General features: G+C 45.3%; 1 protein-coding gene across 1 annotated transcript in view; it reads left to right on the top strand.

Moving 5' to 3' along the window:
- The first annotated feature begins 8,521 nt into the window (after nt 1-8,521).
- The window catches only part of B3GLCT (beta 3-glucosyltransferase), a 118,943-nt gene continuing 114,580 nt past the window's right edge, over nt 8,522-12,884 (top strand). The window contains exon 1 of the mRNA XM_039221122.1: nt 8,522-8,825. Within this exon, the coding sequence (XP_039077053.1) occupies nt 8,750-8,825 (76 nt within the window). The 5' untranslated portion in view covers nt 8,522-8,749. The remainder of the gene's footprint in view (nt 8,826-12,884) is intronic.

Genomic DNA, 12,884 nt, shown 5'->3' with positions numbered 1-12,884 from the left:
ATTGAGCGCTTAATCGACTGAGCCACCCAGGCACCCCAATAATCTTTCATTTAATTGCATTCTTTTTTAAATGTTTATTTGAGAGTGAGAGGGAGCATGTGCACACGTGAGGGAGGGGCAGAGAGAGAGGGGGGACAGAAGATCTGAAATGGGCCCTGTGCTGACAGCAGAGAGCCTGATGTGGGGCTCGAACTCATGAACCATGAGATCATGACCTGAGCTGAAGTCACACGCTTAACTCACTGAGCCACCCAGGCGGCCCAGACGTTCTTTGATACTACACCAAAACTTGAGATAACTGGGAGTTTCTTAAACATTAGTTGCAGCATGGAATCTGAAGCCATATCAGTAAATTTTAGACTGTGTCACATTAAAACTTATTGGTCTTTACTTTGAATAGCACTTTCTAAAACCCATTCATGATTTTGTAACATCATACAGAAATCATTCGGCAAATATTTTCTTTTTTTTTTTTTTATATGAATACATTTTTATTTTTTATTTTTTATTTTTTATTTATTTTTATTTATTTTTTTTACAAATAGTTTATTGTCAAATTAGTTTCTACATAACACTCAGTGCTCATCCCCAAAGTGCCCTCCTTCATGCCCATCCCCCCCTCCCCCCCACATCCATCAGTCCTCAGTTTTTGTCAGCATTCAAGAGTCTCTCATGGTTTGCCTCTCTCCCTTTCCCCCACCATTTCCGCCCTTCTTCTCCCCCTTGGTCCTCCGTCAAGTTCCTCCTAATCCTCCTATACGTGCAAACATATGGTATTTGTCCTTCTCTGCCTGACTTATTTCGCTCAGCATAACACCCTCAAGGTCCATCCATGTTGCTACACATGGCCAGATTTCATTGTTTCTCATTGCCATGTAGTATTCCATGGTATAGATAAACCACATCTTCTTGATCCATTCGTCTGTTGATGGACACTTAGGCTCTTTCCATGTTTTAGCTATTGTGGAGAGTGCTGCTATGAACATTGGGGTACATGTGCTCCTATGCCTCAGCATTTCTGTATCCCTTGGGTAAATTCCTAGCAGTGCTATTGCTGGGTCATAAGGGAGTTCTATTGTTAGTTTCCTGAGGAACCTCCACACTGTTTTCCAGAGGGGCTGTACCAGTTTACATTCCCACCAACAGTGCAGGAGGGTCGGCAAATATTTTCAAAGAAGTATGTGGGTCTTCCAAATGTTGACATGTGTCAGTATACAATATCAGAAAGGAAATTACATTTCTTTCTTTAAAAAATTTTTAATGTTTATTTTATTTTTGAGAGACAGAGAGAGAAACAGAGCATGAACTGGGGAGAGGTGGAGAGAAGGGGAGACAGAATCTGAAGCAGGCTCTAGGCTCTGAGCTGTCAGCACAGAGCCCAACACAGGGCTCAAACCCATGAACCGTGAGATTATGACCTGCACCGAAGCTGGACGAACGCTTAGCTGACTGAGCCACCCAGGTGCCCCAGAAAATTACATTTCTTAACACCACCTTTGATCTCATGGAAAAGTCTTTTGTGCTTGGGAGGCTACCAAGCTCATGATAGCAGATACAAATTTTCCAAAATTCAAGTTTCATGTCAAAGCCTGAATTTTATTGTTGGCAACGAATATCATCAGTTATTTTTACTTGAAGTGACAGGCTCACTCTGTTTCTTTTTGAGAAAAATGTCTGCCCAGTCCCTGAGGTTGAATAGCCATAGTGTGTCAGTCTATCAACTAAAAATGGTGTTGCAAGTTCAGCTTGCAACTCAGGTGATCACAAGAGCATTTTTATGCCACACCTCAGTTTCACCACACAAAATATCAAAAAGACACGTACTCAGGGTGTAATTGAATAAAATTATTTGTACTACTCTGTGAAGCAGTAATGTGGCTTTTGTGTTATTGTTATCACTGCCTTGATTCGTGCTAAGGCAATAGCACTTTTACCCATGCTGCTTTTGCACCACCAGTGGGAATTCAATGCAGAGAAAAAAAGAAAATAACATTTTAGCATTGTCACAAAAAATGTTGAGAATTGCATGAAATATTGTCTTGAGAACTGAATGAAATATTATTTAACAAGGAGTAATGCCTGTAAAGCCCTTAGCAGGGTACCTGGTATATAAGTGTTTATTAAATATTAGCTACCATTATTAATCTATTGATTTTGTAAGGGCATAGCCATCAGTAATAATGGTAGTAATGATAAAATTCCATTTCTTTTTCTTCCAATTCATTCCTCTGGAAGATCTCTGTTTTATTTTTATTTATTTATTTATTTATGTTTTAATTTTTAATGTTTTTTATTTATTTCTGAGTGAGAGAGACAGCATGAGCAGCGGAAGGCCAGAGAGAGAGAGAGAGACACAGAATCTGAAACAGGCTCCAGGCTCTGAGCTAACTGTCAGCACAGAGCCCAACATGGGGCTTGAACCCACAAACCATGAGATCATGACCTGAGCCGAAGTCGGATGCTCAACCGACTGAGCCCCCCAGGTGCCCTGGAAGATCTCTGTTATAGTTCATTGCTCCATCTGTCTCCTTCTGTGATCTCTTCACTCCCACCACTATCTGCTCCCCCTGGGACTCTTGATCTGCCCTCTGTCATGCCTTCACAGGGACCCCTTCTCTTCCTGTTGCTACCACACTGGTTCAAGAGCACAACTTCGTGGAAAGAAACTGCCACCAAAGGCAGTTCTGGCTGTTGGTGTTTAACCTGCCTAAGATTCAGTTTACTACTCTGTAAAGTGGGAAGAAGAATAGCCCTTTTGTATATATTTTTTGTGAAGGTTAAATGAAGTAACATATTTGAAAGTAACTGGCTCAGTGCCTAGCTATAGCATGTGCTCCACATGTTAGTTTACCTTCCTTTATCCTTTTCTCATGATTTTGTTTTTAAGTTTTTTTTTAAGTTTTTATTTTAATTCCAGTTAACATACAATATGATATCAGTTTCAGGTGGACTGTTTTGTTTTCTTAACCATTCTTTCTTCTTTTCCATCCTCTCTCCAATTCACCCACATTGTTGCCATTGGATTACTTTTTTTCACAGCAGAGGTCTCTCATGAAATCTGCACACTGCACACATGAACCGGGGACATTACATATTGGGTTTTCTGATAGAGGCTGCAGACTTAGGACACAAGATATGCCTTAAGAGCTACAGTGTCATGGTGGAGGGTTTTGTCGTTACCACTGAAACATCTTTCCCATCTCTCCACTCCCCTTCCTGCCACACCGAATGGAAGGCCAATCTCCTTAGCAAGGCACTTAAAGTCTTCCTCAAGGCAGCCCCAACTGGCTTCTCCTTCATATTTCCTATGTGCTGGCCAAACTGAACTCCTCAGTCTTTGAACTCGTAGCTCCCAGCTTCCACATTACTGTCTGCTGTGTTCTGTTGGAATGCCCTTCTCACCTTCCCTAGCTGCAGACAGCCCATTTGTTCCTTAACCCGCAGTTCAGCGCCCCTGTGTGGGAGATCTTCTTCCGCCCCGCAGGTGGATGTGTTGTCCTTCTCCCTGCATTTGTCATACTTTGTTCAGATGCTTCTTAGAGTGCTTGCCATGTTCCACACAAGCTCATGGCTACTTATGCACATCGTGGTCCTCTCCACCACACTGGGATTTCCCCAGGAAATGCATTTCTCTTCCCAGCCTCAGCAGGTCGTGTGGGGGCCTCATACCTGCAGTTACTCTGTGACATGTTTATTGATGGATAAATGAAAAAGAATTTTATTCATTTTGTTGAGTTTATTAACCAGGATCCTACACCTGAAAGCGGCTGTTGTAAACTAAATGACTACTTATTGGCAACAGCACCAAAAACACCAATACATTTAATGTAAGCTGCTGTGCATTCATGGCCCACACCTTCTGTTCTTAATGAAAGTTTTAATAAAAGCACAACACAGCTATTTATTTACCTATTTATTTGTTTATGTTTTCTTCATTTTCTTTAATTTCTGGTAATTTCTAATATGTAGGGTTTTATCTCCTTGGTTAAATTTATTACTAGGTATTTTATTCTTTTTGATGTAATTGTAAATGGGATTGTTTAATTTTTCTGTTAATTATTTGTATATAGAAGCACAACAGATTTTTGTGTACTTATTTTACATCCTGCAACTTTACTGAATTTGTTTATTAGTTCTAAGCTTTCTGATGCAGTCTTCAGGACTTTCGACATTTAATATCCTGTCATCTGAGCATAGTGTGGATCCCACTGTTAGTGGGAATGTAAACTGGTACAGCCACTGGAAAACAGTATGGAGGTTCCTCAAAAAAGTAAAAATAGAACTACCATATGATCCAGCAATTCTACTTCTGGGTATTTATCCAAAGGAAATAAAAACTAATTGGAAAAGATATCTGCACCCCAATGTTCATTGCAACATTATTTACAATAGCCAAGACATGGAAAAAACCTGAGTGTCCATTGATAGATGCATGGATAACAAAAAAGAAATAATAAAGGATATTATTCAGCCACAAAAAGGAATAACATCTTGCCATTTGCAACAATATGGATGGACTTTGAGTAAATAAGTCAGACAGAAAGACAAATGCTGTATGATCTCTCTTATATGCAGAAACTAAAAAAATGTATATATTAAAAGAAACAAGCTCATAGATGCAGATAATAGATTCCCAGAGGCAGGGGGCGGGAAATAGGAGAAATGGGTGAATTATTATTATTATTATTATTACTATTATTTTAGTTTAAATAAATTCACTAATAAGAATGGATCACAGAGGGGAGATAAAATATACTTAAATTGCTTCCCAAGAAACTCAAATGCAGACACCTCCGTTTGCTCATGTTGACATACCTATTAGGAGCGATTCCTAACCATCACCAAGAACTGGAGGATGTGTGATTTTAGAAAGGAGAACAAAAGTACATGATCTACTTCTGATCCAAAGTTTCTAGGAGATAGTGCATATTCTTTTTTTCCTTCAGAGAAGTGTCTTCACTTCACTCAGTATCTTCAAAACAACAGAAAATCAAATGGTAATAGCTTTGGGTTGGTGGGCTTGTCCTGGGGGCCTGCCGAGATGGTAACTTTTGTTTTTCTTTCCTGGATCTTGGTTCAGGGCTGTTGGTTTGTAAGAATCCTGTGGTTAAGCCTCTTTGGGTAAAAGTCTTGTTTGAAAGTCTCGCTTGATAGGTTTCACCGATGGCTGTTGAATAGCTTTGGAAGCAAAAGGAGACCAGCTCCTCTAGGGCTTCAGAGAGGCCACCTTATTTGTTATCACAATGTTTCTCCTGAGCACCTGCTGCAGGGGGAGGTTGTGGCCGTTGGATCTACTCTGAACCATGGAGTTCCTTGCTATGTGTCTTGTCTTCCTGTCTTATATTCCTCCCATCATAGGGAATAAAGATTCTCTTGCTTCCCTAAGGTTTTAAGCATCACGTGAAGTGACTGGTTGCTCTCCTGTTACCAGGTGTGCCCCAATTCTGGGGATGTGGAGCCTGGCTGGCAGACGGTTACATCATGGGTCTGATTCACAATGATCTTATGTCCCAGAGATCCAGTTTTGGACATTCTAGTCCACTGTCAGACCCTAGGCTTGATTTTAGATTTTTGAAAAGAATCCTCAAGAACATTTATCTGTGTGTGCGAAGAAAATGGCTCTCCTGAAGCCATAGGCAAGAGGGCCCTAGAGCGGAGAGTTGGAATCTGTTCCTTGGGCTTTGCCAGTAGAGGAATTTCCAAGCCAGGGGAGAGAGGTAGCAGACTAGGAGAGGGCTGGGTAAGAAGCCTGTGCCACCCCGTGGCCACTTCACAGCCCACCAAACTTCTTTAGACTGGTTTGCTTTGTGCAGAGGTTGTGCCTCTACCTGGGATGCCTTTACCCCTTTTCTCAGCCCAGGATCCTACTTCTCCTTTAAGACCCTGCACAGGTCACTTTTGCCTTACTGATGGATTCCCATGGCCACCATTTTGTTTTTCCCTCTGTATGTTCCAAAGTGTTTCCATCCACCATTTCTCACAGGGCAAAAAATTACTTATGAACATTTTTTTCTCCTTAAGTGGACTGTGAGTTTTTGTGCTCAACACCATGTTTTAGGCTTCTTTGTATCTGCTCCAGAGCCTAACAATGGACACAGGGGCTAGATGCCATTCACTATCAGTTAAATGAATGGAGTCTGGCCTTCTGGGTCTATAGTTATTATTATAAGTGCAGAAACCATCTGTCTGGAACTTGCTTATTAGATTATTGGGCTATGTATGGTTTTATGCATAGGTGTTTATATTCTCCTGTGGAATTTAGAAAATTCTTTTTAAAATTACCAGACGTGTTTTAATAGTGTTGTAATAGGCCCTCCTCCCCCCAAAGAGGGGACTCCCCTTGCTCTATTCCCACACAGGGGAGGGGCATACTTTCAGGGGCCAGCATGGGGGTGGCATCTGGAATTAAGATGAGCAAACCCCAGGAAGACAGAGATAAGGCGTGCTCTTTTTTCATATCACAATCTTAGTGTTTATAAGATTTATGTATTTGCACTGAAAGCTGTCCCTTTACAGTGGGTGTTTCAAACAGCAGAAGAGGCAATGTAGGCAAGGGGTGCCTTACCACGGGTCTGTTAGTGTCCTCATGAGCTCGTTTTGTTTCAGTTAACTTTCCACTTGTTTTTGGGAGAGGGAAATCCCAGGAAGTCCATTTATCATATGACTAGAGTAAGTGAAAGGTAATCCTTTTTAAAATGTGAGTTATGGAGCTATGTAATGTGCCATTTATCTATGTCTACTGTGGAAGGGAAGAACGCCGGGGCAGATTTGAACAGAGTGTGCTCCCTGTTGTCTTTAGGGCTCTATTCCCCACACCTTGTTCCAGCACACAAAACACTCTCACCTGGTGCATTGTGATGAGCACATTGATTGAGCCCTTAAGAGTTGCCTCTTACCAAACACGGAGTAGGTATTTGAATACATACCTGGTAAATAAGCTGCTTAATTGTTAGGCTTCTGTTCTATTTAAACACATCTTGGTTTAATACTCAATATCAGCTATATGTGGCGGGATGTTTTCTTGGAAGAAAGCTAAACAGCTTTGGAAATTGGAAACCTTTTAGAACTTTTAACCAGGCAGGTGGGTTTTAGAAGATAAAAGGGATCAAGGCAGTCAACCATAAATTTGAAAAGCGTCACTAAAAAAATGAAAAGAAGGATTCTTAGAGTTCTTTTCTCTTCTTGTAAAAATAGTATTGACACAAACCTGGGCTGAATAACAAGATGGCACTATTTGCATTCACACAAAGTGGATAACACACTAGGCATTCAGTTTCTGGTTTTAAGAAGTCAATACAAACCAGAGAGAAAACCCACAGTCTCCAGACTTCCTTTCTAAAACACTTGCAGCAGATGTTGCATGGACAAATAACAATATTATCCTAATATATTCAAGGTTAAGCCCCTTAATGGTCTTCACTTTTATAAGGCTCAATGCAACACACATTTATTCAGCACCTGCTTTGCTATCATCCTAACCTCTCACTTGTATTCCTACCACCTAATGCGGGTCTTCACTTGTTTAGCAAGTGGGTGAATGCTGCACATCCCTGTGGAAGATACTGGCATTGGTGGTGTGCTTAACCCAACTGCAGGCACAGAGAAGCATCCAAAAGATACAATGAGGTATGAATGAAAACATGGACACAGGCCATGGTCTAAGCTCAGGTAAGTGATAGGCACTTGGTCCCTATACTTTCTAGGAGAATGAGTCAAGGGTTGGGGGAGGCACAAAGCAGTGAAGAACCACTAGAGGCGGGGGGGGGGGGGCGGGGGGGGCGTCATAGTTCTTTGTTACTGCTTTCCTCCTCTGCCTGCCACACAACGCGAGGGGGCCAGCCCTCTGCCGGGGCCCCCACATCTCTTGGCTGGGGAGGTGCCCCTTAACAGTCCCATGGGGACAAGAGGGACTCTACATATGAGGCTTCCACACGTCGCTCCACTTCTCTGTATACCAATTTAATTAATTTTTATCAGGCGTTTTGAATAAAATTACACCCTCCCTCTTCCATTATGGTGAACACTTAAAATTACATTTGTACGAAATTACATTTACACAAACTTCTATTGAAAGCCAAATTCCAGGCCTAAGCTCTTGGCCAAACCCCATTAAAGGAGGAGAATATTAAGTAAATTAGGTGAGCTGATTAAAAACACCTTCATCAAAGTAGAACTCTGGTGCCAACAATATTAAGAGTTGAATTATTGATTTTTTTAAATAGCAAATGGTACATTAGCAGGGAGGAAAAAGTCATTCTCCTTTCCTTCCTGTCCCTCCCTTCCCCCGTCCCTCACTTTGGGAATAAGAAGAGGGACTACTGACCTACTCCGGGTCATCCCGGACAGGAAGGTGACGGAGTAAGGCGGGGGAGGACGTGAAGGTAGAAGATGGGGCCCAGGTAAGGGAGAAGAAGGGGAAAAAAGGAGTAGAGACTGACGGCCAGAGGGAGCAGAGGCCAGGGTCGCTGTCATCGCGGAGGAGCAGCCCCCTCTACCCACACCGCCTGGCGGGACCCCGGGCACAACCGCCGGCCAGGCGGGCGCTGGAAACCGCACGAGGACGCTCCCGAAGCCGGCCGCCAGAGGGCGCGACAAGAGCCGGCGCGGCGGAGCCGGAGGAGGGAGGAGGGGAGCCGGCGGAGAAGGGTCAGCCGCGGCGGCAGGGGCGGCAGCGGTAGCGGCGCAGCTCCGCTCCCCGCGCGCCTCCCGTCCCCGCGCTCCAGCCGGGCGCACGGTCCCCGCCGCCGGGATGTTGTCGTCCGCCGGCCGCGGCCGCCGCCGCCTCGCACTCCCAGCGCTGCTCTCGCTCCTCACCTGCTCCCTGGGTAAGTAGCGGGCGGCCCGGGGCGCGCACGGGAGAGGCGTGGGCTTCCCGGGCGCTGCCGCCCGCACCCCGCGTCCGTGCGCGGGAGGAGGTGGCGGGCGGCCCAACCCTGCCCCGCAGGCGCCCGCGTCCCGCCGTCCCGTCCCCGCCGCGCCGGCGGCAGCGCCCTCTCGCGGCGTCGGGGCGGGGACCGGGCTCTCCGGGACCCCGGGGCTCGCCGCGTCCGGCCCCTTTCGGCTCGCTGGGTCCCGCCGCCGTCCCGGCCCCACTCGCGTCTGCCCGCCTCCTTCCGCCGGGAGCTGGCGGCCGGCCCAGCCGGGAGGGCGAGGCGCTCACCCCCACAGGAAGCGCTGAGTAAATGTGCAACTGCGAGAAACTTTGAGAGCAGGGAAGCGGCGGCCGCGGTCCCGCCCCTCTGCCTTCCGCCCGCGTCCCGCCGGCCCCGCGCGCCCCACACACCCAGCGCGGGCGCCGCGGGCTGGGGGCGGGCGGGCGGCCCGCGGTCCCGGCCGCTCGCTGGTCCCGCACCCCCGCAACCTGCGGGCGGGACCGAGTCCGCGCGCCCTGCAGGGGCCCCCGCGGGGTCTTCCGGCCGTGCCCTCTCTCCCGGGCCGAGATGCCAACTTGGCACCAGCCCCGTCCACAGATTCCTTGGCCGGGAGGGGAGGATCGGGGCGCCCGGCCGGGCCCTCAGTGTGTGCGGTCGTGGCGTGGGGGAGGCGGTGGGGACAGTCCCCAATCTTGAGTGGTTATGAGGGAAAATTAGAGAACACTTCTGCAACAGTGTTTGTAGGGTCTGCTGCCATCATGCCCCTAAAGTCTTCTCTTCCGTTCTCCTCGCAAGAGCATTTTCTCCGCTGCATCATAAAATGATGGGGCAGAAGTTAAAAAAAAAAAAAAACAACATTGTAATTGACGTTTATGATGAGATTTGTTCACATTTGAAAGCTTGGAGGAAAAATTACTCCCTTTTCAGTGTTCTCAGGGTTATTGTCCTCTAACCCGGACTTTTGTGTTTCCAGTCCGTTCAAAGGCAGTAGTTCAGATTTTTAGAAATGGCAGAATGGTGCAATTTAGGAAAGGACGTAGCGTTATTGCACGTTGCTTTTTGGTAGCCCATCGGAACCTTTACAGCACGTTTTTTAAATTTGGGTTTAAACTCTTCGAATAAGGGCCTTATTTGCGTACCCCTGGCATTTCTATAGGTGCTCACTAGGTGTGGGAAAATCGAGTGAGATTAATTGTTAATTAATTGTTCACACGCATGATTAAGTAAGCAACAATGTAATTAAAAGCGTTCCCGCACCTTGGGCAGAGAAAGCTGTAATTGACGGTGGCAAGCAACTAAACTTGGAGGGGATCTGCTTCAGTGGAAAAAAGAATGCATCGCTGGCCAGGGCAGCCCTGGGGGAAGAGGGCCTTGGAGGGGTGGGAGACTGACTTGGTGACTCCTGGCTGCATTAATTGGCTTGCTGCCTGGGAGTTTTGGACCTAGGCAAATGGGGTGGGTGGTAGCCGAAATTGGCATTCTATTAATAGCACTGCACTTTATAATGCTGTACTGGGGGCATAATATTTGTATATAATATATTCAATATATGGGCTGAAATACATTTGTATTGCTACATGTATCTATTTTTTACTGCAGTTAAGGGAGTATCTGCACTGCCCAGTCTTGATAATACGTTAAAGGACAGAATGAACCAGAATGTCAACACATTTTTAGAGCTGTCTATTAACATTGCGAAGTTGTCAGATAAGCACAATAAATAAGACATAAAACCTATTAAAAGGTCCCTGTGAGACATTTGGCTTTGTGAACTGGCTTTCATGGATTTCAAGAATACAGGAAGCTGTGTTCTTCGAGGTCTGGAGTAAATCACGGTTCCGTTTATTGAGCTGTGCTTTGGTGGTGTTGGGGAAGCACCAAGATATAAAAAGATGTGGTGTCCACTCTGTATATCTCGAAATCAAGAATCTTGGAATCTTGCTAAAACAGAGATTATGACAAGAGTTCCGAGGCATGTGAACAATCCTGATTGCTTAAAATTACTCTAAATATTCCCTTATAAGTTCAGCCTGGGTATATATAATTTAGTTTTCCCACAAACTGTAGCATATTCATTTGAGTTTTCAGAGAAGAGTCAATATAGAAAATTTATTTTAAACCCAGATGATTATACAGACCGGATTCACTGCAACTTCACTTCTAAAAGTCCAGTGCCAGTTCTAGAATCGGATTTATTCACACCTCTGCGTCAGCCACTGTGTGGCTTCTAGTGGGTTCGAGCCCAGTTTTCCTATAGAAAACAGACTAGATAAAATACCCAAACTTCGCCGTTTCTTACAGTTTTAACATACTGATGCTGTTGTGCAGAGACTGCTATCTGCCTACTCAGTAGCCCTTAGTTCTGTCTTTTCCAGACTAAAAAAGCCTTTTAGATAATCAGGAGGCTTACAGAGATAGGGTCTTCACGGAGTATAATTAAGGTTAAATAATGTCATAAGTGTGGGGCCCAAATCCAACAGGACCTGTGTCCTCATCGTCTTTATCCTTATTGGGAGAGGAAGAGGCCCCAGGGATGCATGAAAACATAGAGAAGCCTGCGGGAGGACATGGTGAGAAGACTGCTACCTATGAGCCAAGGAAAGAGGTCTCAACAGAAACCAGCCTTGCTGGCGCCTTGATCTTGGACTTCTAGCTTCCAGAACTAGGAAATTTCTGTTGTTTAAACCACCCCATCTGTGGTTTCTGTTACGGCAGCCCTGACTAATAAGACAGGGAGTGAGGGGACAGGTGGGTGGGTGGGGAATGTGGGGGTAGCGATGCGGTGGGAGTGTGTCCAGTGAGAAAACATTTCCCAGTTTCCCCACTGCAAAGCAAGGATAGCCACTGAGTTATCTATAAAGATTTTGGGGTGGGTCTTTTGATAATAGTGGCTGCCCCAGCTTGGATGTTGGCTTTTTTAAAATTGTATTTTTTTTTTTTTTTTGCCTTTGTTTCATCTTCTTCCCATTGTCTGTAAATCTGATGGCTGGAGCCATGGTAGCCATATTGTGACCATGGGGTGACCTTGAAGACAGAAGCCAGTAGTAAGGATGGTAGAGCAGAAAGGATAACACCACCTGGGTGCCAGGTGGATGTGGAACACCATGCCAGTCCTGGGTCACTTATTTCTGGGCTTGTATTGCATGATTTTAAAAATAAACCGCTGTCTTCTTTAAGCCCCAGTGATTTGGGTTTTCTATTACATGCAGCCAGCCTATCCTAATAGATACATCTGTGAGGAAGCTCATTTGAACCAGTGGTAAAATGAGAAGATACTAACTTTTTCTCATCCCTGTTGCTACTCTATAGGATTCAGGACCGTATTTCTTAGCATCTGCCAAAGTTAGGGATGGGTTTTCATTCTGGTCCAGTGCTTGCTCAGATTCTTTTCACTGCAGTGAGTTAGACATTCTGGGACCCCAAGAGTCAGATCTGATCCCAGGTTTGAGTGTTTGTTTTTTTGATTTTTTTAAAACCCTCCTTTCTTTTTTTTTAAACAATTTTTAAATGTTTTTATTTATTTCTGAGAGAGAGAGAGACAGCTTGAGGAGGGGAGGGTCAGAGAGAGAGGGAGATACAATCTGAAACAGGCTCCAGGCTCTGAGCTAGCTGTCAGCACAGAGCCCGACACGGGTCTTGAACCCATGAACCATGAGATCATGACCTGAGCCGAAGTTGGATGCTCAACCGACTGAGCCACCCAGGCACCCCTCCTTTTTTTTCTTAAACAGATATGACTGATGCAGATTTTACCCATCTGGATGGGTAGTCTGGGCCTCAAGTTGGTACAGCCCCCTTGGTCACAGACTTGACCCAAGGGCGTTTGCCGAGAGCCAGAAGTCAAACTCTTTATTGGGGGCAAATAAGGAGTAGGGGGCAAGAGCATCTGTTTTAGGTGGGATGGCCCTGGTCGGGAGGCCTTGTCACGACGCTTTTGTAAACTTGTTCTGAGGCAAACACTGGGGGCCCAATACTTGAGCAAGTCCTAATAATCTCATTTGGACCACTAAG

The sequence above is a fragment of the Hyaena hyaena genome, unplaced genomic scaffold, assembly GCF_003009895.1.
Source record: "Hyaena hyaena isolate Hyena2069 unplaced genomic scaffold, ASM300989v1 scaffold_944, whole genome shotgun sequence".
Lineage (NCBI taxonomy): Eukaryota > Metazoa > Chordata > Mammalia > Carnivora > Hyaenidae > Hyaena > Hyaena hyaena.
Note: the sequence above shows the minus strand (reverse complement) of the source record. Positions and strands in the feature narration are given on the sequence as shown.